This window comes from Lagopus muta, chromosome 16, assembly GCF_023343835.1.
Source record: "Lagopus muta isolate bLagMut1 chromosome 16, bLagMut1 primary, whole genome shotgun sequence".
NCBI lineage: Eukaryota > Metazoa > Chordata > Aves > Galliformes > Phasianidae > Lagopus > Lagopus muta.
The window spans coordinates 12,979,776-13,003,880 of record NC_064448.1 but is presented as its reverse complement, the minus strand read 5'-3'; the positions used below and the strand labels follow the sequence as shown (position 1 = coordinate 13,003,880).

The window sequence follows — 24,105 nt, the reverse complement described above, 5'->3', positions numbered from 1 at the left end:
GATGTGTAGCTGTGAAGTTTTCCTAGCTAGCAGCCCAGTGCTTTCCTGATGTGTTCACATCCCTCCCTTCCTACTCCACCCAGAAGAGCCACGCACTTTCTTACTGACCTGTCTGCTCAGGGCATATAAGACATCACTCTGACAAGTTCAATTGCTTGTATGCGGAGGCTGAGGCCACTAGATGCTTGGTGCATAAAGTTGTTGGCTAGACCCACGCTGTGTTGTACTGCACGAAAAGCAAATCCCATCCTGTGTGGCCTTTTCCAGACCTATTGCCTCATACTTTTACTGTTGTCATCAGCTGAAAATGATCTGAGCGCTGTAGATATCCACAGCTTGGTTTGACTGTTGGATTGGGAACACGTCTCCTTGCTGGAAGGTTTTGCACCTGCTGCTGTTTCTGTGCTGGAGCTGAGTGGGGTTTGGGCTGAGGGCAGTGTGGCTGCCTGCCCTGTGCTGTCCCCAGCCCTGCTTCCTTGGGGATGTGCAATTTTGTTACAGCCACTCTGCTCAGCCAGGCTGCCCGGAGGCTGTGGAAGGTTTTCTGCCTTCTGGTGTCTGTGAATGGATGAGCACATGCTTAGAGCCTTGGGGCTGAGGCACCATGAAATATCTCCAGTTGGAAGGAACTCGTAAGTATCAAGTCCAACTCCTGCCTTCACACAGGACCACCCAAAAATCAGACCATATATCAGAGCGTTGTCCAGGCCAGGTTCAAGGGTGAGGCATCATGCAGAGAGAAAAGGCTTTTTGGCGTTCAGAGCAGCTCTAGAGCTGTGATACTCTACTTCATCTGGATATGTACACCAGCATTTCTGAACAAAGTTGCAAACACAACTCTCACCATAGGTATGTTCTGACTTGCTGGAGGTCACCTTCAAAACAAAGTGATTAAATGTGAGCCAAACTCACACTTCAGCTGGATCTGAGGTCTGGCAAATGCTGCTGGTGGGGCTATCTGCAGTGCTGAGTTGTCTGCTTCAGCATACAGCAATTTAGGTTTTATTTCCAAAGCAACACTTGGAGCTGAAAGGGAAGCTCATTGATAAATCTGTCTCGGTGTAATTCAGTGTAATCTCTTAGCTGTGTGCTTGTACGCAAAGTGGGAGAGTTTCTGAAAAGGTGACCCATGAGGAGGGAGGTCTCTGATAAATAGGTGGTGACTCACATGTCCTGGGTTCAGTCACTTCCTGGGACCTTGAGTGAGTTATTGAACATTGCTCAGTGCTGCAAGTCCTTTTCTGTAACAGCATTTCCCTTCCAGCCCAGCAGTGCTGTGGCAATAAAGGCAATCAGAGCCTCCTCTGTAGACAGTGAATGAGAAGCCCAGAGCAGAAGCAGAAAAGAGAACTGCATCAACTTCAGTGGTTGTACCAATGTCCAGGGACCTTGCTGTCACTTTGAGATCCCACATAGAGCTCCCTGTGGATGTTCCTGGCAGGCAGCTGCTCTTTCAGCTGGGCAGCATCCCTTAACATCACATTCATTGTTTTCCATTAGCTTGAAGTCAACAGTCAGCTTTGGTGGAGCAGGTTTCCAGTGCTCCTCTACCTTTGTCCTTTAAAGTATTCTGCTTTTGCCCATTGTATACCTGTGGTTATGTAGCTGGGTACAGTGCCTTGTGCACACTGCTGAGGAACCCACTAAAGCACCTTAATGGCAACCTTTTAGGGATGTAAGCTGGGACCAGCTCTTTCATCTTTGGGGTATTTGTTAGATGAAGTTCTTATTGGCTGTGGAAGGGGCATGGCCCAGTGGTGAGGAACTGCGTTCCTCTTGCAAAGAAGCTTTCACCTGATCAGCATGAAGTCTGTGCTTCTGCTTGTCTGTGGCAGCCCTTCCCAAAACCCCAAACACCAAACTCACTGGGTATCTTTTGCCTGAATGATTGCTCGGTAGCTTGCTGCCCTTGGTGCGGAGGTGCTGGAGGCTGGGTTAAGGCTCTTGAGGAAGTTGGAAGCTGTTTTTGAGGTGGTGTGGAGTTTTCAGGCATGTCTGTAGCCAGGAGGTAAAGCAAATACCCAGTATAGGGGACGCACTGCATGCAAGCGGTTCTCCAGGGTAACGCTGGGCTTTGTGATTCTTACCCTGGGGACAGTGAAGAAGAGACACTGGAGAAGTGTTCCTTGGCCAATGGAAGGCTGAAATCCTGCGGGACCATTGCCAAAGACAGCAACTCGTTTAAACTAGAAGGTGAGGGTATCATCCCTGCTAGCAGCTTTTCACCACTTGGCAGCACTTGCCAGGTGCAGTGAGACTTGAACCAGATTTAGAAGAGGGGAGAGGACTGCTAAGTCCTTTGGGTGTGAAAGCAGATCGTTTAGAAGAGGCTCAAAAATTGGGGTGTTAGAGCTGTGTAGCATTTGGGGTAGCATTGCACGCCATTTTCCTGGCTGTTGCTGGAAGGTGCATACAGTTTTGCACCATTCATCCAGGGAGCTCATTTACTGAACTTGGTTATTTTCCCCAACGCTGGCAACTCGAGCAGCTCAGCATGAGGATTTGTGCGATTGATCTGAAGGGATCTGACTGTGGAGCTGCCTTGTGTGCTTGTGAGCTGATGGGAGCTGCATCCCACAGGCTGCCGTGTTTCTTCTTGTTTTCCTGCTGCTTCACACATCCACCCACTTCATTTCTCATCCATAGGTGATTATGGGCTTTGTAGGGGGGAATTCCTGCTGTCCTGAGTCTTATCCAGCTTGACTTGCAGCCTTTTGCTGCAGTATCATTGAGATGCTTCTAAGTCCGCTTCTCTACCAGCACAAGGAAGAAGGCAATTGCCTGGAGAAACAGTGCTGGGTTGTTGTTTCCCTCCTTTGTCCACAGTGTCTGGTTGTTGGTTGTGTTTTTTTTTCATGCCATTGGCAGTAGCTAAATAACTTCAGCTCTGAGGTTTCCAACGCTAAGCAGAATTAAAGTAACATTAACCCGACTCGGGCCATTCACTGAGAAAATGGCCTGCTGGCAAATGAAGGCTGCATTTGTTCATGGTATGTTTCTGTGCCTGTTCTCCCGCTGATGTGCACAACAGCCGGGCTCCTGCTGGCACCTCACCTCCATGAGATGCTCCTGTCCCACAGAACTGGTATGTCATTCACCTTGTCTCAATGCTTGCCTTCATTTCTGTGAACGTGGCTCTGGTTTGAGCTGCTGACCTGGAAATGAAAGGCTCTGTATTGCAGCTACCGAGCCTCGAGGCAGCCCTGGGCTCACAGGCAGCCTGCTGACACAGCACTAACATTATTGTTACGTTGGTCTTCTGTGCTGCCTCCTCCTGCAGTTCAGTGTCTCACGCTGTTCTCTGAGTTATGTTGAACAGAGTTAAAAATTTATCCTGTGCCATTCACCCTAATGATGATGGTGAGTGTTTCAGACTGCTGCAATGTGGCTGCTCTTTGTGTCTGAAGAAGAAGAAAGGCTTTTGGCTTGTGTGCCTCTGAGTGAATAATATGGGCTTTGGTGCTTTTTGGTGGTGTAGATATCCATAAAGACTCCAGATAGGAGCTCGAGAGGAGTGAGTGATGCGGCTCAGCGACTGCCTTAATTCTGCAGCATACTCAGCCAAAAGCATCACCTGTTCAAGGTAGGCTGTCTGTAGGGCTGAGAGTGAGATTGCTGATGTCGTGGCACTCTTATGGGCCAAGAACACAGGAACCAGAGTCACATGTGGTGGGGCCAATGGGTTGACTGCCAGAACTCATGGCAGTGAGACTGCTGGTAGGGGCAGTGAGCTGGGGAAGCGGGCTGGCAAGAGCTGTGTGCCTCTCTGTGCCTGTGTGGACTCAGAAAATAGTGCGTGCATAGAGAATACAGCTGTTGGAGATGTGCTGATAACCTCACACCTGGCTGCACCCACAACAGTTGTCCACTTGCTGCAATTTGTACGTGTATAGTTTCAAAACCCAGGGCAGCGACCTGAAGGTTGGTTCTGTATGGCTTGGCAGTAATTGAGCACTATTTGCATAATGACAGTAATTTCCTTGTTCTCGTTTCCTTAATTTGGTTTGCAAGACCGTGCTGAAATGTGACTTAAAGCTGTAAGTATTTCTGTCTGTTGGCAGTCAGAAATGGAGGTTTAGTCGCGACTGTCTACAGAAATAAAATGCTCAGTGTTGGAGCTAAATTGAATAATATGGTGGTGTTAGTGTCTTAATCTTCCAAATAGTGCTCTTAAATTCTCCACACTGATGTCTGAAAAGCTTAAAAATAATAAACTCTATTGTACAGAGCTCTGAATGCAGAGGGGAGGCTTAGTGATTGCTGGCGCTTTGCGGGTATGCTTGCTAATGCATGGCAAGGAAGCAATTCTCCCAGCATGCCTGAATTTCTTAAACAAATTTCCTCATATTAAGGCCTTGTGATCTGCAAATTAATGAATGCATCATTATTTGGAATAAAGGATCACAGGAAACCTCAGCCCAAAACCCAAGCCCCTTTCCTTAGGCTGTCACACTGCTTTAAAATAGCTGCCGTCTTCCCCCATGTGCCTGCCAAGGGCTGCTTCCCCCCTGCAGCTGTTTGGGAGCCAGCTCGTGTTCCACCCCATGAGAAACATGTCGTGGATGAGCCACAGCACCTGATTGTCCTTGCATCCCTGTGGTAAGGTAACAAATCAACCGCTCACCTTCTGCTCTTCATGGGAAGAGCGTGGTGAAAGCAGCCTAATGCTTCCTGTTGTTGTTGTTATGGTATGAGGAATTCAAAAATTAAAGTCTGGGAAATCAAAAGTCTAAGGGAGAGCTTGGAAAGGAGGGATCTTCTGACTTTACTGCTTTCGGTTTGGTGTCTGTTACCCTGCATGGTTCTCCTGCGTCCTGGTTAGGAATCCAACAAAAATCCCAAATAACAGAAGGGGGAGGGGAGGAGGACGTGATTTGTTTATCGCAACTGTACTTGAAACTAATTTTAAATGTCAGTCTTTTGAGAGTAAGGAAATTCCTCCAGCTTCCAGCAGTAAATAACCGGGATGCTTTTAGCTCACAGCTGACCCACAGAGGATGGTGAGCTTTCAACGCAAAAATAATTGTCTCTTCGTAGCTAATCCATTCCAAGGCCCACTAAACAGCCAGAGGAAGTGGAGAGCCCTGACATGAATGGTTCATACCACAAATAACCCTTGAACTTTGCTCAGTTTCTCTGCGTACTGTCCGGAATGCCTTGACAAATGGTGTTCAAACCAAAGAGCAGGTGACAAAGATTGCTTCTGGCTGGCAGACGCTCAGCTGTGACTCCTGTACTTTGCCCATGGAGATCTAGAATGAAGTCCCCACTCCAGGGGACTTCTGGAAGTCTGTCACTTATGTAGGTACTAAAAAGGGCTCTTTTGGAAAATCGTGTTCCAGCTGAAGGAGCTGAAAACTTGCTGGTCTAACCAGATGCTGCTGAAGTCCTGTGGTTTGGTGCTTTTGGTCAGGGTGTTGTCTGAAGGCAATGGAAGAAAACCCTGTGCCTGTCTTGCAGAGCAGGTATGTCAACTCAAAGCTTTAGGACCAAATGGTGACTCAAGAATTAGATGGTGTCCCTAATTTCCCTCTTCAGTTTTAAGTGGATGCAGCATTCTTCACCCACAGTCTCAACTGTTGGGTTGCATTGTTGTACAGGGTTGAACATCTGCCCCTTCCAGCCACAAAAGTGGCTGTGTTCCAGTGGCGGGTGCTTTCTTTCTATTCAGGGATCCTCTGGAGCCTGGAGGAGCTTCAGTATTAGGCATTACATTCTGTCAGCTGCTGCAGATCCCCTAGGCTCCCCTCCTCTCAACATCTGCAGGGCCATCTTGCTTTGCCTATGCACCATACATAGCACAGATGGACCTGGCCCTGCCAGCTGCTGCAGAGTGGGGCCAAGCAGAACTGCAGCCATCACAAAACATTTTGATCCCAGCTTGCTCAAGAGAAGAGGAAGCTCTGCTGTCAGCTCCTGACCGCACTTGGGTATGCTGATGGAGGATGCAGGTGGAGCAGACCTGCACAGGGCCAGCCTCTGTGGGAACACCTCACCCCACGTTAGAAATGGTAGAGATGCTGGAGCAGAGCAGTCCCACCCAGGTTTCTCACTGTATTTCCTTCCCCCGGCATTGTGCTGGTGATTGACTGCTGTTTTCTCGGCGGAAGCCTTCTGAATATTCATTGGGCTGAGGGAGGTGAGAGGCTGGTAGCTCCCTGCAATCAGCAAGGGGGGGAGAGGCATGCAGGGCAGACTTTTTCCTGCTGCTATTGCTGCTTAGACTGTATCGTGCACATGCTTCATGCGGATAAATCACTGCAGAGACCTCAGCCTACCTCGGTAAAGCAAAAATTGTAGTGCCTGCATACTTGCCATCCTCATTAAAATCACTTTATGCGTATTATTTCTGCTCAAAATGCCGTTCCTCTTCTCTCCACCCATTTCCTTTACTGGCTGTGACATACAGGAACTACACCCATCGCTTGCCTAGCCTCTCCTGACCTTTTGTAACTTGGCTCCAAACTCATTTTTTTGGGTCTTTTGCAAAACACTGTCAGAAGGGAAAAATCCTTTGTTAAAACACAGCCAACTCCTGCCTCAACGTGGAACAGTTTGTTCTGCTGAAAGAATGAGCCAGTTCAGTGAGCAGAAAAACATTGCCATAAACTGGCGTACTCAATAAGCTGCAAAAGTGATCGGCTGTGCTCAGGGTCTGAAAGGAGGGCTCCGAGCTGCAACCAAAGGGGAAGAAAATCCACGAGCCCAACCTGCCAGCCCCGTTTCCTTGCTTTCAGCTGACGTGTTTTGCAGCTGTCTGTTTGGCTATAGCAACTGCAAGCAGGGGAATGGGAGCTGATGGCGAGCCAGAACGCGAGGCAGTGTTCGGATCTAGCATATTGCAAAAGGGCATGGTGAGTGAAGTAATGCAGGAAGGCTCAGCTAGGAAGGATGCAGTGCTGTCTGTGCTGCAGATGATGGGCTCCAGCACCCTGTGCTTGGTGTCTGGTACTGGTTAATAGCTCAGTTTGGTCCTTCCCACCCACGTCCCACATCTTGTTTTAAAACTCACGATATAAAAGCTGATGCAGGGTTTCTTTTCACAATGTGTGTTGTAACAGCTAGAGCTGAGGTTCTGAGTGTGGAGTGATGGCCCCAAGCTGGGTCACCCCTGTGGGAATGGGTGTGCGCCTGGAATGGGGCTGGGAGGAGAACGGTGTGGGAAATGCAGCTTGGAGGTATCCCACAAAATGCCTTTCCGTGGTGCTGCCTTAAAAGACTCGAGTATTTTTCCAGAAATGTAACGTTGGCCAAGATATAACAATGGTTCTCATTCTGCCTTGGAGCCCTGGAGCCTTCCCTCCGAGCTCCCCTGATTTTTAGCACAGAGCTCACTGAGCAGCTTCAGCTATGAAAGCACTGAGAGGTACATTGTAGGTGTAATCTTTCCATTTTCACATGCGTTCCAAAGAGCTGATTTCTGCCAAGGCCAAAGTTGCTCTGTCTAAATAGCAACACTCGACAGAGAACTGTACGTGTAGAATTGAGAGGTGCTTTGCAAACGGACATGAATATTGCAGAATACCACCTTTATACCATACGTGGCCATTTTAGGTGTCTGTGATCAGGGAACGATAATGCAAACAAAAGCAAACCTACTAGAGAAAGAATGAGGGGCTGGAATCAGAGCCCCTCTGTGTCTGTAAGTGGCACTGATGTTCTGCTGCCTAGGCTGGACACAGACCCACACACTGGAGCTCATGAACTGGGTGCCAGTGGTCGGAAACCCAGTTCTGATGAGCAGAGTGTGCCCTGCCAGTCCTCAGGCCTATGCTGGTGGGTGCTGCTCTGTCTGACTGCCTGTTTCCTTTGGGGGAAGGCCAGGGATGTTCAGCAACTTGAACAAAACGTGAGGATGGAAGGTGTGTGTGGAGGTGAGAGCCCTGCAAAGGTAGAAGAGCTCAGAGCAGATCTGTAACGCAGCTCTGAAAGAGGGTTTTGTTTGGAGATGTCAGGGGTGTGATTGCATAATGCTCATCTGGTCCCTGATCAAATGGATGAGAGCAGAGGAAAAAGAGTGAGCGAATTGGTGTTAGTGATGTTCAAACAGAAGCACGCAAAGCTCGGAGGGATGATCAGCGGTTTTGGTTTGATGTGTGTTGTGTTTTTTATTCCCGACGTTCTGCTGAAATATAGCACGCAGCTTGTCTCTGAGGGGGGCACGTTGCCAGTAGTCTAAAGGTTATATTATCCCAGTGACCTATTTTTATACTCTAATCGCGTTCTGTTTCAAGCACCCCTCTCCAGCTCCCATCTCGCTCGGGTTTGTGCTCGGCTGAAAAAGAGCGGAGATAATTACCTTTGGTCCCTGGGTGCCAGCACACAAAGGCAGCCTCTGCCCAGGTAACAGAGATGAAGGCACAGCGCTGCTATTCTGGAAGTACAGCTCAACCCACAGCCTTGTCTCCTAGATTGGAAATGGCTTGAAACAGGTCAATGAAATACATGCAGGATGGAGGAGAGGTCTCTTAAAGGCACATTTGAAATGGAGAGGTGCAGCAGCCTATAGAATGGTGAGATCCTAATGAATAGCTTTCTTTTGCTGGTCTGAATGAAAATGATGCCTGTCTGTTTGAGGCCTGCCAAGGAATGGAGAATGCAGGCGATTGTTTGGGCCGTGGGGTCCAGTGCCTTCAGCCCAGCCATGCAGTGCAAAGCCAGGCTTGGGCTGCAGCGCGCCCCAGCAGTCGGCATAAAGAGAAATTGTTCCTTAGCACAAATGTTTGCTGTGCGATGCTGCTCACAGCTCAAAACTACTGCAACCGGTGCGTGTGTTTGTACATTGGTGTGGTGTGAGACAATAAGACATGGAGAGGCTGTTTCTGCCTGCGGGACTTGTCTGGAGCTGCTGGTGCTTTGTGGCTGGTTGAGAACACCAGCAGTGGCAGAGCCCCAGTGATCTGCACTGGTGGGGAAGGTGTCATGAGCTGTTTGTTCATAGGAACTTGCGGTTCCCTGTGGGGTTAAACCCAGCAGAATGTTGTGTGCTGGCCTTGCTGTGTGCTGAGACCAGGCTGCTGGTGGCAGGACGGTGGCACTGCTGTCCCCGTGCTGATGAGCAGCAGCCACACTGCTCGCAGCTCCCTGTTGGGGTGTGATGTGCTGTACGCCCTCACTGCATGTTGTGTGGTACCCAGTGCCTGTGACTTGAGGCCCATGGCTGCTCAGAGATGTTGGGGACAGATCTCACCTCTCCTATGTTAGTCTGGAAACTCCAGGAGCCTGTGGCCTTCCTGCCTCCTGCCAGCCCCAACAGGGCATGTTTTGGCAATAAGCTGGATAATTAGTATAACTGGTAAACTCCTACATGATTTCTCATGAAAGGACTAAAATGAAAAACAAATGTTAATGACTAACCCAAGAGGAAAGAGCCCTGGCACTGCAGGGCCAGTGGCAGCAGGAAGGGCTGCGTCCTCAGGGCTGCGTGCATCAGGTGCTCCCTCCCCTGCCAGCACCCAGGTGACTGCGCCCCGAGCTGAGGCAGGACCGCCCTTTGGGGAGCAGGAGGTGGCAGAGGAAAGGACCAGCCCTGGGCTGCAAGGCTCAGGGATCTCCCCTTGGCTGGGCTTTGGCTGCTGCTGGAGAGCTTCAATGACTCCCAATGGAAGGATTGCTTCTTCTGTGCTGTGCGGCAGGTAGTAAAGGGAAAGCTCTCAAGTGTCAACTTTTCTTCTTCCTTTAATTTTCTTTTTCCATATTATGCTATCAAGTGGGGCCCGCAGTGTTTCAGCTGAAAAACAAGCTGCTGTTGTTTGAAGTGCCAATATTGTGCTTGGCTCCGCATGAGACAGAAACATCAACTTTGTCCCTGACCTGGGGAGCGCGTCTGCCTGCCTAGCAGGCACAGAAAGCGTTGAGAAAACTGTTATTTTACTTCTATTTTGGTGCTGATCTTTTTTTTTTCTTCCCTGTAAGTGAGCATTTACCCTTCGGCAGAGCTGCCCGCAGCAGGACTGCGCCATCCGACGTGTCCCTGGTGCGGATGGCTGCTGGGTGCTGCGGGGTGGCTTTCTCCCTGTTGTTTCTAGGGGAGGTTTGCAAAAGGTCACCGAATTAATCTTCTAACTGAGGACCTTGGCACCGCGCAGAATGAGTGTTTTGCATTAACGACCTAACTCATTAATTCACTGAAACATTTAAAACCAAACCAGTTGTATCCAGCCAAGCTGGAAAAAGCTGAAAGTTCATACTCAGCAGTGCCGATTTCGAAACCTCCCTTTGTTAATCTCTGCAGAAGCACAGTTTCTGAAGCTCTGAGCTCCCTCTGACTGCTCTCTGGGCATTGTTCTCCCAGGCGGTGCAGAGCGGCTGCGGGGCCGGTGGTTCTCCCTGGCCCAGTTGGTTTGGGGGCTGCCTGGAGCAGAAACTCTGTACTGTGTTCTGGGACTGGGATCCTGAGTTTAACAGTTTCCATCTTCCTTCTCCATTCCTTCTTTCTGAGCAACCAGACCTGGCCCGAGGCTCCTGGCTGCCTGCCCGTCTGCTGTGAGCTCTCTGAGCATCTCTGATACCAAATTCCTCCGCTTGAGGTCAGTTTGCCTTCACATTTCCAGTGTGCGAGGCAGGTTTAAGTCCATGGGTCATCAGGTGGTGGCTGCTGCTTGCTGTGCTGCCTTGCTGTGGAATTAGCAGGTGTGGATTGGAGAGGATGATCTCTCTTTCTTCCTGTCCGCAGGGTGGATATTGCATTCAGCTCATCTTTCTTCCAGTTAATCACAACGTAATGCGTAGGAAATCAAGTTCTTCTCACATGGCTGTGCAGATGGGTCTGAGGCATTTGCAGTGGTGGCACGCTGAGCTCCACCGTAAGGCTGCTTTTTAATTGCACAATTTTTCTGCTGTTAATTTAACCTATCCATTAAAACAGCCTTGCTTATTTCAATGATAGAGATCAGCGAATTGTGCATTCTGTTATATATTATTGCTGTATTAAAGAGTTAGTACATTCCAGAAGGTGAGCAGTGAATAAAACATGCTCTTAACATGCGGTTATGCAACTGTTCCATGGAAATGAAGCGGACAAACAGTACACTCCATTAATTTTTTTTACCAGTAAATTGGCACTGTGATGCACTTCCAGCCAGATTTGCAATCTGTGTTCTCAGGTGGCATTAATATTGGATCCCCAGCAGGAGAGCTGCGTTGGCTGTGCTGCCCTGATTGCATTTTTAACAAAACTCATCGGAGAGAGTGCTGAGCATGATGCAGGCGTGCTGGTAAATGAAACAGAGAGCTTTCAGGTTCTCCATAGGTGGGACAGACCGTGCACATTTACCCAAAATAATACTGACTGCACGCCCTGAAGAGGCACTCTGCTAACGAGACACAATGGGGGTCTTTGTGTATCTGGGTTGCTCTGTATCAAATTCACTCTGTTGACAGATAAAATATAACCTTTTTGTGGAAACTCCGTAGCCACAACATGAGCTCTGTCTGGGACTGGAGCTGCCTCCAGAACTGGGGGTGGATGCTGAAGCTGGGTCTGCTGGCAGCTTGCAGGAAGGGGCCGGCAGTTCCTCCCTTCCCTGTATCAGAGCTGCAGGGTGAAGCTGCCACGCCACCAAACTCCAGCCTCTAAAGGTGTATTTCGTAGCCCTCAGACTGCTCTTATTGTTTTTTTCCTAATTGACTCAACTTGGAAAGGTCACTGTACCCAGCTAGATTGTGTAATATTTAACTTAGCATCAAAAATGAGGATCCTGGGATTGGTGTCAAATGGATGCTGTTCCCTGCTGAATAGCAGAGCCCATTCATAGTCATCCAAGTATTCCACTTGCGAATGCTCATGAATAACTTTCTGGCCTTCTGTAAGGGAAGGCTGGCCATGAGGAGGTGGGAGAGGAGCAGCATAAAGCAGGTATTGAGAACGCACAGCTCCCACCATCCAAATCCAGCACGCAGCTTTAAGGCTGTTTCATTTATAGATTTGTGAAAGTTATGATTTCTAGCTTTTTGTGAAGCTCTATCACAGCAAACAGTGTTTCCCGATGCCAGTGATGACTAACGCTATTTACAGGACTGTTTTGTAATCTCAGATCAGCCCACATTAACGGGAAGTTACGTTTTCCCATCAGTCTTTTAAATCGTGCCCGAGAGTTGCTGAGCCCAGAATTGCCCATCCGGGCTCTCCTGTTTGCAAGCTGACATCATTTTTTCCAGAACAATATTTCAAAAACTTTTAAAGAAGTACAGATGGAGGTCAGACTGTACTTCCTCGGTTTGATTTTAGCACTAGGATTTCATATTGCTCTGTCCTAAAAGCTGCCATCAAAATGCAGCAGTGTTGGCACTGTGCGTGCATCACAAAGGCATTTCCTATCTGCGTTTCTGTGTGCACGATGCAGCACTGTATGTGGTAGAGGAGCTCTGGGTGCCCAGCTGCTCTGATGGGGGGAGGTGCTTCTGGGCTCATCGGGCAGGATGGTAAGTTGGTTATTTTTTAGTTCAGGCTTTTTTTTTTTTTTTTTTTTTACAAGAGTAAAACTGATTTTCATCAGGTGTTGTGATGGGAAGCAGGCAGGAGCCCAGGAGGCTCTCCCGGCATGCTGCTGGTGTAGGGCATGGCAAGGGGACATCCTGGTGTCTGTGCTCCTCAAATGAGGACTTGGTACAGCCTATGAAAGAGGCACTGCACAGTTGTGCTGCACAGGTAGGAAAATTGCATTTTGCTGCTCGCTGCAGAGCCGAGCAGTGGAGTGGAGCTGAGCGCTCACAGCACCACGAATACCTTGCATTCCTTCACAAGAGATTCTGGGGAAAAAAAAGTCTTCAGCTCTGCCGTGCAGCACCCATGGGTGCTTACAGCACTGCTGTGGTGGAGCTGGGTGCTTCGTGTTAAAGGATGGAGCTGGAGGAGGTTGGGGTTGTGAGCTGGACTGGGAGGGAGCAGCAGTGTGAGCAGCAGGTCGGCTTCACTGCCACAGCGCAGCTGGCTCCTGCTCGTGTGTTTGTTTTTCAAACAGGTAATTCATAGTCTGTGAGTCTAAAAATATGGGAAATCCAAGGTCAAGTTATTTTTTTTATTTTCCAGCAAAAAGCACTGAAAGTGATTTATTGAGTGAAACGGTTAAATACAGTTGTGCTTTGTGTGATGCCAAGGGAACTAACCCCGCCTCCCTCTCCTTGTCCTCAGGTTCAGTGGCAAATATGAACATTTGTCAACATTTGACATCAGCTCCTTGGGACATCATGAGTTTGCTGGAATCTAGAAGACAGAGCACTTGCAATAGCGCTTTTTAAATGTTAATTTAATTTAACTTAAATAGTATCATCCAGATTAATTGTAGCGATGGCTAGCAAAAGGAAATCTACGACTCCTTGCATGATCCCAGTAAAAACACTGGTGCTTCAGGAAACTGAACTGGAGACTGTTGAAGAGGAACCCGAAGGGACACAGCAAGATGCTCCCACTGAAGGGCTGGCCTCGAGCAATGCTGGTGCCACCACCAGCAGCAGTGAAGCATTGTCCAACGGGTACCGCAGCATCACCGATGGGGACTCTTACATCTGCAAGGGCTGTGACTTTGGGTCTCAAGACGTTCAGCATTTTTTCGGGCACCTGGACTCTGAGCACTCAGACTTCAGCAAAGAGCCCACGTTTGTGTGCGTTGCATGCAACTTTCTGGTGAAAAGCCATGAAGGGCTCTCACAGCACAACGCGGAGTCGCATGGCAGCGAAATGAGCTTTGTCTGGAGGGTGGCTAAGCAGGACAGTTGTACGGTCGTGGAGCAAAGCCTCGCGGAAGCTGCTGGCAGCCATGACCCTCCGGGAGAGGTCCCTGAGGAAGTGGCAGACGGTCAGTCTGAAATCATCATCACCAAAACCCCCATCATGAAGATAATGAAAGGCAAACCTGAGGCCAAAAAGATCCACACGCTGAAGGAGAATGTGCCGAGTCAGCTGGGTGCTGAGTTGGAGACAAAGGACGGAGAGGCTTCGTTCACCAGCGGCTCGGTGCCGGTCAGCCAGGCCACCACGAGTGCCACAAAATCATCTCATGTAGTGAACGGCTCCATTATTGGAAATGTGCCCGTTCTGCCGGCAGGTGTTGCACAGCTTGTTTCACTGCAGCAGCAGCCTCCCCTGCATCAGCAGCTACCTACGTCCAAGTCCCTTCCCAAGGTGATGATTCCCCTGAGCAGCATTCCCACGTACAATGCAGCCATGGACTCCAACAGCTTCCTGAAAAACTCTTTCCACAAGTTCCCCTACCCCACAAAAGCTGAGCTCTGCTACCTGACCGTGGTGACAAAATACCCCGAAGAGCAGCTGAAGATCTGGTTCACTGCTCAGAGGCTGAAGCAGGGCATCAGCTGGTCCCCAGAGGAGATAGAAGATGCCAGGAAGAAGATGTTTAACACGGTCATCCAGTCCGTGCCGCAGCCCACCATCACAGTGCTGAACACGCCTTTAGTTGCCAACCCTGGCAGCGTCCCGCACCTCATCCAGGCAACTCTGCCGGGCCACGTGGTGGGGCAGCCCGAGGGCACGGGTGGGCTGCTGGTCACACAGCCCATCATGGCCAATGGGCTGAAAGGCACCAGTTCCTCCTTCACCTTGGCAGTGAGCTCTGTCCCCAAGCCCCCACCGGCAGCTCAGCACAGCACGGTAAGCTCCGGCAGCGCCTCAGCACTGAAGGTGGTCACAGCCACCCCGTCGGTGCTCACCGCCTGCCCGGCCATCTCCTCACAGACCTTCCTGGATCCCAACGTCTTCAAGAACAAAAAGTCTCACGAGCAGCTCTCTGCCTTGAAGGGCAGCTTCTGCAGGAATCAGTTCCCTGGGCAGGCTGAGGTCGAGAGGCTGACAAAAATAACTGGCTTGTCTACAAAGGAGATTCGGAAGTGGTTCAGCGACAGGCGATACCACTACAGGAACGTGCGAGGCGGCAGGGCCATCTTCCCTGGAGACAGTGCTCTCGACTCTCTGCCTGAAATTCCCTTTGAGGTGCCTCCCAAGGGAGTGGAGCTGACGCCTGCGGCCGTGCCGGTCTTGCAGCACCCGGGCAGGCGGCAGTCCTGGCACCAGGCACCCGACTTCACGGCCACCAAGTACAAGGAGCGCGCGCCAGAGCAGCTGAAGGCCCTGGAGAGCAGCTTTGCCCAAAATCCTCAGCCCCCGGAGGAAGAGGTGAATCGCTTGAGGGGGGAAACAAAGATGACGCGGAGGGAGATCGACAGCTGGTTCACAGAGAGGAGGAAGAAGAAGGTGGCGGAGGAGAGCAAGAAAGCGGAGGAGGCAGGGCAGCAACAGGAGGAAGAGGCTGAGAACGGCCGTGGGGAAGGAGAAGACTCTTTGGATGACCTGAGGGCCCTGGGTGAGAACTGCTCGCTCGATGCCTCCGCCAACAACCCCAACTCAGCCGAGCGCAAGGTGAGTCCCATCAAAATCAACCTGAAGAACCTCCGTGTGACAGAATCCAACGGCAAGGGAGAGGCCCCCGGCACCGCTGCAGGTGAGAAGGGGGACAGCGGCAGCAACCAGCCCCCCAGCCCTCCCAAACCCAAACTGAACTTTAAGAAAACAGCCCAGCAGCGGCACTTACTGAAGCAAATGTTCGTGCAGACGCAGCGGCCAACCAACCAGGAGTACGATGCCATCGTGTCGCAGACCGGCCTGCCGCGGGCCGAGGTCATCCGCTGGTTTGGTGACAGTCGGTACGGCTACAAGAACGGGCAGCTCAAATGGTATGAGAACTACCGGCGGGGCATCTTCCCCCCCGGCCTGCTGGAGGTGAGCGCGGCAGGGCGGGAGGTGCTGGAGGAGCACTACAAGAAGCACAAGGCGCTGCGTGAGGATGATCTGCCCGGGCTCTGTGAGCGCACCCAGCTCAGCGCCCAGCAGGTGAAGGTGTGGTTTGCAGCAAAGGTGGAGGAGGAGACCCGGAGCACCTCTGAGGATGCCTTCTCCAGCAGCGAGCAGTCGGGGAGCCAGAAAGGGCCACCTGATGCTGGCTCGGAGGTGTTGGAGAACAGCGAGCCCTGGGAGCCGGGCGGTCCGGAGGGGGCAGCTGAGCCCCCTGGAGCCCCCGTCCAGCCACCTGCCACACAGCTCGGTAAGGACCGATGTGTGCTGGGGGGATGTGTGCTGAGCACTCTGCTTCCCACTGGAAGCTGAGGCTATTTGGGTTTAAACTGAGGAAGCTCTTCCCTGGGTAAGGGGATCGTGGCAAGGGGGTAGGAAGCAGCCAGCTCCAAAGCCACATCCTGGCTTTAGGGGTAAAACCAGCAGATGTGCTTGTCCATATACCTTCCTCTGGGGGAAAGTGGCCTTTAGGTTTATTTCTGAAGTGGTGGCTGTTTGAGAAGGCAGAGGTCTGACTGCTGATTGCCAGTACTCACAGCAAGTTCTCCCATGGCCCTGGGCAGCACACGTGCCCTTGTGTGCCCACACTCCATGCCTGTGCAGAGCAGAGCTTCTTCCTGTCCCACTCCTGTTTTGAACCTCTGTTGGCTCACGTGATGTGAGCATCATTATCTGGAGCATGGCAAGGCCTGGGCATTGAGAGAGACTGCAAAGAAGGATGGAACAGGCAGGGCCAGCATGGCATGTACATCTGCTGGCCCTATCCCTTCTCTAGAACTTGCTTTTGAAAGGCATGTGTGGAAGAGAGGAGGTTTCCACACAGTGTCCCTGCTGGCACCCTCCAACATGGCCTTCTGCCATACAGCAAGGTCCTGAGGCCTGACAAGACACAGAGGTTCCTTCTATGTCCTTCTGCTGGGCAGGACCCAGCCCTGCTCCCAGAAGGATTTTGGGTGTCCCTCTCCATCCCAACTGGATGCTGGGCTAGCTTTTCTCTGCAGCTGCTCTATCAGGGCTCCTGGTTTGCTATCATGAGGTGCACCTACACCCCCTGTTCCCTGCTGCAGGCACCTGTGGCATGCTGGAGCATCTCTGATACCTGTATTGTTGTTGTTTTATTTTTCTAGAAACAGACTGAACTCAAACCACTTGTCCCAGAGGATCCACTCTTACCTTTGAGAAGTTTTTGGTCTTTAAGAAGTTGATGGGCCAGTCTGATACAGACGTCAGGAACAGGACACGGTGATAAAGCACTGCCATAAATGAGACCTTTGAGTGCAGCACGAGAGAGAGAGTGCGAGTGTAAACTGGGCACTGAGTGCAGAGCTCTGGCCCAGCCCAGGAGACGGCTGACGGCTGGCAGAGATGGGGGCTGTGGGCTCAGCTCACGCCCAAGAAATGGGATGCTCTTGTTTGCTTTTCAGTGGACGAACTTTCAGATTTCATATTCATATACCAATGCCTACAGCTGCCTATACAAGCATAACGAATCTCAGACATTGTGTAAACAAGGTCATTGCTTAGATATGGACTATTATGGCACAATACATTTTTTTCATCTGTCCGTTAAGGTGTTTGTTCTCTAAAGGCTGGCGTGGCTGCATATAACCTCTCTGCCTTTTTCATTCCCTAAGCTCTGGCTTTGAAGAGTTCTGCAGGATGCACACATGTATATGTGTGGGTGCGTGTCAGAAAAGGTCCCTGAGAAAGAAGCTGCCAGTCTTGCACTGAGGCCAGGTGGGAGCTCAGTGTTCATCCCGAGGGGTGAGGTCAAATTTAGCATTGCGTACTCTCCATTAAGCAGCAGCAAAACCAGGAGAGGGAGTTCAGTGTTGTTTGTCCCTTATTGGCCAAAAGCGTGTTCCCTTTTGCAGTTGGAGACTGACTGCAGCAGGCTGTTCAATCTCCAAGTCTCCCTTTAATCACTGAGAACTAGCACATCATAATTTTTCCATCCTGACCTGGAATCCTTTTCATTGTTCGGAGAGAACAAGCTGTTCTTCAGAGGACAAACACAGAGAAGCACAGAGCTGCTGAGAGTGGTTCAGGCCATTGTTGTCTCCAAGGGCTCTGTGAGGCAGCAGCAGTTGGGCAGTTTCCCACTTTCAGCCCTCTGTGACTACAAGTGATCCTCCGGCAGTGGTGCTGATAACTTCAAGTCTTTGCTTTTTCCACTTTTTGCTTTGTTCCATCCACAGCAGTTCTGCCTCCATGTGACAGAGCCAAGCATTTTTCTCTGTTAACCTCTCTGCTTCCACACCCTGCTCCTTTTTGACGTGCTCCTCTTGTCTCAGTGGTTGCTGCGTGATGCATTTTTCAGTATCCCTCCCTAACAGAACACAAGGTCTGGAGGAGCACTGAGCAACAGCCCAGCCAAGTGCTGTGTCAGACCATCCTGTCGTAAACTAATCACTTCCCAGCTCAAAATTGGTTCCATGTCTTGCCTTCACTTTTGCTCTTGGAAGACAGCTCCAGAGCTCCGCTGCCTTTGAATGGTTAGAAACTTTCTTTAAATTTCTAGTTTGAATTAATTCGTGGCCAGTTTGTTCCTGGTTTGTTTTGGAGCCAACATTGTCCCTTAACTTAAATAGTTTTTGGTGTTTACCCGCTGATGTATTTATGGAGAGTAGTCACAGCTCCTTATTTTTGCCAAGCTTTTTTTCTGTAGAAGGGTTTTATTTAGTGAGAGCTTTTTAATGTGGGAGACTTTATTGTTAGTGGTAAATGATATTTATTAGAAGGGTGGGTAGCAAGCCTCAGAGGATCGGATCCAGAAATTTACAAAAAAATCTGTTTTAAAAACAAAAAGCTCTTTCAGAACCTCTTCCAAAGATGGTGTCTGATTTCTACCTTCAATTGCTGTTGCTTTTCCAGTTCGTTCTCTGTCCCCTCTTCACGAGGCTGCCCAGCGTTCTGGCAGAAGCTCTCTGTGCTGCAGGGGGTTCTCACGGTACATGCCTGCCTGCTGGGCACTGAGATGCAGACGTGTTGTTGTAACCCCCTTAGCAGTCACAAATCCTCCCCAGGGTGCCATGAGCTAGAGCAGGCTCTGATTCCTCTCTGCAGCACTGCTGCCTGCATGCCTTGGTCGGAGGCACAGCAGCGATGCCACCTCCACCCCACAATGCCCAGGTGATGGGGGACAGCGGGGTGCTGCCAGAGACAAGGCTGCCAGAATGGAGTGTGAGTGCATGTCCAGTGCTGCCTTCAGAGAACAAATGCAGGTAGGTAATTTACTATTGTCTATGTACGTGCAGGTTTATTTAAGTACACATATATACAGTTCAGATATGCCATTGATTCTTTATTGCATTAAGAGGTACATTAAAAATGTACACTTCTACTAACTACTCGCTATATAAATATGTTGGGAATGTGGTTTGCCCATTCAAGGCGGTTTTCTGTGGGATTTTGGTGTGCACTTATAGGCCTGTGGCTAATTGGAAGAGTGATCCCCGCTCATCTACAGAAATGCTTAAGGATGATGGTGTGGAGTGGTCCCTTGAAACTGTTTTCCCATGCACTAGCTGAAACGTTTTGCACTTGGGTTGTTTTTTGGCCAGTTTTCCAGCAAATTGAGAAGCCTTGCAAGCTAGAAGGAGAATTTCCCGGTGTACACAGAAAAACAGCCTTGAGGGTTGGAAGCTGCTGAGAGTTCTGAGCTTTGTCTGCATGCATTCATAGAAGCACAGCAGGAGTTTTCTTTCTTTTGGGGCAGAGGAATTCTAAGAAGTGGTTCCATGCAGGCTCCCCCCATCCGCAGGGCCGAGCTGTGCAGGGCGGGGAGATGTAAGGACAAAAACCAACATAAAAAGTAACCGAGTTTGCTTTCTGACTCCCACACATTCCTCCTTAGCTGCATTTTTAGTTGACTTGAAATCTCTGTGGAAGTATAAGCTGAAGGTGAGAGGGTTTAGCTCTGTGGTCCTCTGTTTCCCCTATCATATCAGTTGTGAAGCTAAAGAGAAGCAGGTGTAATCTCCAAACTGATTGAGGTTAGGGGCAGGGCATTAGAAATTGTGTGTTTGCATCTGGAACTTAAATAGAGGAGGTGGCTCAGCAGTCCCAGAACAGCTGTCCTGGTGGTAAGGGCAGGTGTCACTGCAGCCCTGCTCTTAGCATGAACATTTATCGTCATCGAATCAAAGATGATGTCTTGACTTGAAAGGAGGAAAGTAGGATGGAGGTCATGTAGCCAGCATCAGTAGGGAAGGGAAATTACTTTCTTCACCTCAGCTGTGTGTGAGCTTGGTCTCAGTAAGCACAGCAGTGAGCATCCTTTGTAATCCATATGAATCTTGTTACTTCTGTCTCTGAAGCTGCTTAGATTCAGGTCGCAATCCAATTGCTTAATCATCTGAGACCCTGATCTGTGCTGTGCCTGACTTGCTTACCTACAGGGCTCTGGTTCTCCCAGTGCAAGAGTCATCCATATCAGCAGCCAAGCTGTTTCATTTCCACATTTGCTTTGCGTTCTATGTGGGTTGCTAATTCTTCTGCTCCCTAACTAGCATCCTGGAGATCATTCCTTTTAAAAAATTATTATTTTTTTTTGAAACAGAACACTAAACCATGATTTTCAGGCTCCTGTTTCCATTTGCCTGCAAGCTGAGCAGTGCTGCCCATCAGGCTCACAGCCCTGGCAGGAGTGGACACAGCCACATGTCCTGCAGCACTCACTGTCAGCACACAGAGCTCCAGTGCAGGTATTTTAAGGTGGCTGCGTCCCCTCCTGCCAGGGTTTCCTGTTGGGCACTGCTGGCAGCTGTGATCTGAATCCCCCTGCAGCTCAGTGCAGAGCTGCACCCTGGCCAAGCATTGCTCGTGCACAGGAGCCGCAGGGTATCTGCTTGGCTGATGCTAGGCTGGTTTTGCATTCCGTGTTTGGGCCACTTATTGTGTATTTGCTAACGAAAAGTAATGATTTTTGGTCATGGGGGAAGTTTTGCGCTCTTCCTTCCCTACAGTCCCTCTCTCAGAGCCAGTTCAGAGATGTGACCAAGATGTTTGGAAGCTGCTGGGGTCACTGGGAATCAGAAGGGAAGGATGACTTCAGCACTTAGGCACAGACTGGAACGTTAATTTCTTTCTCCTGCTTCCAGATAACCGTGGCTTCACCTTTCAAATCCGTCTGATTCAGCTCACTGCATAAGCTCCATTTTAATTTCTCAGTTGATCTCAAAACCAGCAGGGAAAGATTAGGCAGTGGAGATGGCCTTGCAAGCTCTACTTTCATATTTTTTTTGCAAGTTTAGTTTGTGCTGTGTCTCCTGCTGGCAGCGGTGCGTGCCAGGAATACTGCACTGGCATCACAAGCCATTAGAGCAGAGCAAGTGAGCGCTGTTACCGAAGCAGCAGTGGTTTTGCCTTTCTTTTTTCTCATTGCCTATTTCAGCAGAGCGCTCTGCTGGCCGCCCTTGGCCAGATGTGGATGGTGCAGCCAAAGCCATGGATGGAGGGCAGGTCAGGAGGGCCCTTGCTCACTGGTGCTAGCGAAGGTTGGGCTTAGGAATTCGTGGCATAGAAAACTTCTTGCTAAAAATTGCACTTTCTGTCTGCCCCATCTGGCTGGCGGTGTTCATGGGTACGTGGCTGTGATTCCCCTTGCACATACTAACATTGCACTACAGAGAGACTTTGGGAACAGCGTGTTGATCACTTTGTTTCTCAGCAGACCACAAAGTCAGCCTAATGGGGTCTCTTTTTTTTTTTTTTTTTTTTTTTAATTTTAATTATTATTATTTAGAAATCACGCTGGTGCTGAATGACCTGGATTTTTTTTTTTTTTTTTTTTTTTTTTGCTTGGATTTATCCAAAGGAAAATGTAATTGTAGCTGCACCGGGACCTTTCATAAGGGTGGCCGTGCAGCTGGGGGCAGAGCAGAGGCTCTGCTGTGTCTTTGTACCAGGGGGTTCCAATTCTTACTGTTTTTAAGACCACGATTTTAGATGGTCACCTTGGCAGCCGGGCGAGACAGGAAATAGTTTTTACTTTTCATAAAGGTTTTAAAGAGAAAACAAAGACAAAAAAAAAAACACAAAAACCAACAAAACAAAATGAAAGTGAAGCTGCCTGTGACTGTGGGCTGTGGCTATGACTTGGGCTAGGGTAGCTTGCACTGCTATGGACTTTACTGCTCTCATTCTGAGGGCACGAACTCCCTGTAGCAACAATGCCACTTCTGAGAAGTGAACGGCAAGATTCCCTTCCTTTTGTATATGTGAACGTGAGGGTGGGAGAGGGAAAGAGTTTGCTTGTACAGTTTGTTGAAATGAAACCAGACATTTTTGATTGTTCCTAAATAAAGAGCATAAAATACAACCGAGAGTCGGCTGCTGATTGAGAGGCTGCATCCCCCCAGCCCTGCCCCCCTTGCAGCCATACAACCTCTGCTTCTCGCCCCAGCTGTAACCCTGGGGCAGCTCCTGCTCGTTCCTCCCAGCACGTAGGAAGGCAAGGGCAGCAAAATGAGACAGCGTGCACGTAATACTGACACGTTTATTGGACTTTAAGCTAGTGGCCGTGGAGCTGCAGGGCTGCTGCTGCCCTGGAGGCAGAGTACAGCCCCGTGCACACTGAGACAGTGGGTGGAGGGCTGGCGGCGCAGTGCTTGGTGCTGTTTGCCCAGTTCCTTGTGATTACAGTTTTGTCTCTCGCCCGGCGGCTGGCAGACTGTGCACATCCATCCACTTCATTAAGGGCTTGGTGGTGAAGGTGGGTGGGTGTTTGGGTGGGTTTTTGGTTGTTTATTATTTTTTTTTTCCTTTTTTTTTTTTAGTTCTCCACTTGAACACACTTCAGCAGAGAAACTGGAAAAGCTGCCTGAAAGTAGGCCATAGCAGTGCCGTTTCCATAGAAACCAGTTCGCAGCGTGCCCTGAGACTCACAGGCACAGGAGGTGCTTCCCGCCGGCCCTACAGCCGGTTGTCCCCGTTGACCCTGGTCCTTCGCAGCGCCCTACGGGGACACAGAGGGAACACAGTGCTTCCAGGTCCTTTGCTGCATCCCCACCCCAGTTCTCTGTGCACCCCACACTGAGCTCCCACCACTCTGAGGTTTCTATTCCCAGCTCCTATGCCCATGCTTGAGCAGCACAGAAGCACAAGGGCGTGGAGCAGCTCACAGCACCCCTCCATGCATCCCCCGCTGTGCGTCTCATCACCCCCACCCCGACCCATTAGCAGTGAACCCCCTAAGCCTTGCCATTACTTCCCAGCTTAATTCAGGGTTTCCAGAAGGCAGACAAAGCTGCAGCTCAGCCCTAGCACGAGACTCCGTTTCACAGCCTGCCTCCCAAGGACCCCAATGCTCAACGTCTCCCCTCCTTGCTGGCCCACCTTCGCTCCCGGCTCTCAAAGTGCTCCGCCAGCTGCTCCTGTGACACTCGGAAGTCCTCGAAGGGCTGCTGGTACCGCACCTCGAAGGAGCCCTCCCTGGCTCTGCTGGCCAGCAGCTGGCTGGCCATGTCCCCGCCTCGCTCCCGCAGCACAGAGCCACCAAAGAGGCTGATGTCACCATTTTCCTGCTTGGGTCAGAGCACAGGACAGTGAAGGGGTTGGGATGGTGCAGAGCTATAGGCAAGGCTGCCCTGAGCCCCAAAGATAACCTGCGGTGTCCCAGGCTTCCAGGTGCACCATGGGCTCCCATCAAAATGGACTCCTAGGTTGGAAAACACCCTTGAGCTCACTGAGTCCGACCACCAACTGGACCACCCTGCTTCTAAGCCACATCTCCTACTGCCACTACCTGCAGGGACACACGACCACCCAGGGCAACCCATTCCATTGCATGACTTATATGTTTCTTTGATTTCTTCACTTATCTCCAAGAGCTCTTCCCAATGGCCCTGAGCCTAGGGACTGGATGGGAGCAGAAGCCAGGACACCACAGCTGCCCACTGCGGAATGGGTGCAGCAAGGCCCTCTCACCTTGCTGGGGAAAATGTCGATCTTGACAAGCAGGGAAGCCAGCTCCAGGTTCTCACTGTAGTTGTTCTTCAGGGGTACGGCTCGGAACCCTGCAGCACACACAGCCCCACGCCATTTGCAGCACAGCTCCTTGACTGCCCCATGCTCAGCAAACGGCTGAGCACCAACACTGTGCACACGGCAGCCCTGAGCCCTTACCCGTCTTCAAGCCTTTCACCAGGAAAGTTGCCTGGGCCAGGAAGTTCTCATCGCTGAACATGTCCTCCTCATACACCACAAAGCGGAGGAAGGCAAACTCAGGGTTGCTGACCTGGAAATGGAACTGCTTCGGGCTCCAGAGGGGGTTCAGGCCATTGTCCGCTGTGCACAGA

General features: G+C 50.4%; 2 protein-coding genes across 13 annotated transcripts in view; one reads left to right on the top strand and one right to left on the bottom strand.

Moving 5' to 3' along the window:
* ZHX3 (zinc fingers and homeoboxes 3) overlaps positions 1-21,384 on the top strand; it is a 35,561-nt gene extending 14,177 nt beyond the window's left edge. For 4 of the 9 annotated variants that reach the window (XM_048962594.1, XM_048962595.1, XM_048962596.1 and 1 more), the window contains 2 exons: positions 13,133-16,055; positions 16,933-21,384. In XM_048962594.1, coding sequence (XP_048818551.1) covers positions 13,289-16,055; positions 16,933-16,943 — 2,778 coding nt within the window. In that variant the 5' untranslated portion in view covers positions 13,133-13,288 and the 3' untranslated portion in view covers positions 16,944-21,384. The other 5 variants (XM_048962601.1, XM_048962602.1, XM_048962603.1 and 2 more) reach the window with 5 other exon arrangements.
* A 114-nt stretch (positions 21,385-21,498) lies between these two features.
* Positions 21,499-24,105, bottom strand: part of PLCG1 (phospholipase C gamma 1) — a 31,686-nt gene continuing 29,079 nt past the window's right edge. For 2 of the 4 annotated variants that reach the window (XM_048962590.1, XM_048962591.1), the window contains exons 29-32: positions 23,933-24,094; positions 23,735-23,823; positions 23,144-23,331; positions 21,499-22,763 (exon numbers count right to left, since the gene is read on the bottom strand). In XM_048962590.1, coding sequence (XP_048818547.1) covers positions 22,721-22,763; positions 23,144-23,331; positions 23,735-23,823; positions 23,933-24,094 — 482 coding nt within the window. In that variant the 3' untranslated portion in view covers positions 21,499-22,720. The remainder of the gene's footprint in view (positions 22,764-23,143; positions 23,332-23,734; positions 23,824-23,932; positions 24,095-24,105) is intronic. The other 2 variants (XM_048962592.1, XM_048962593.1) reach the window with 1 other exon arrangement.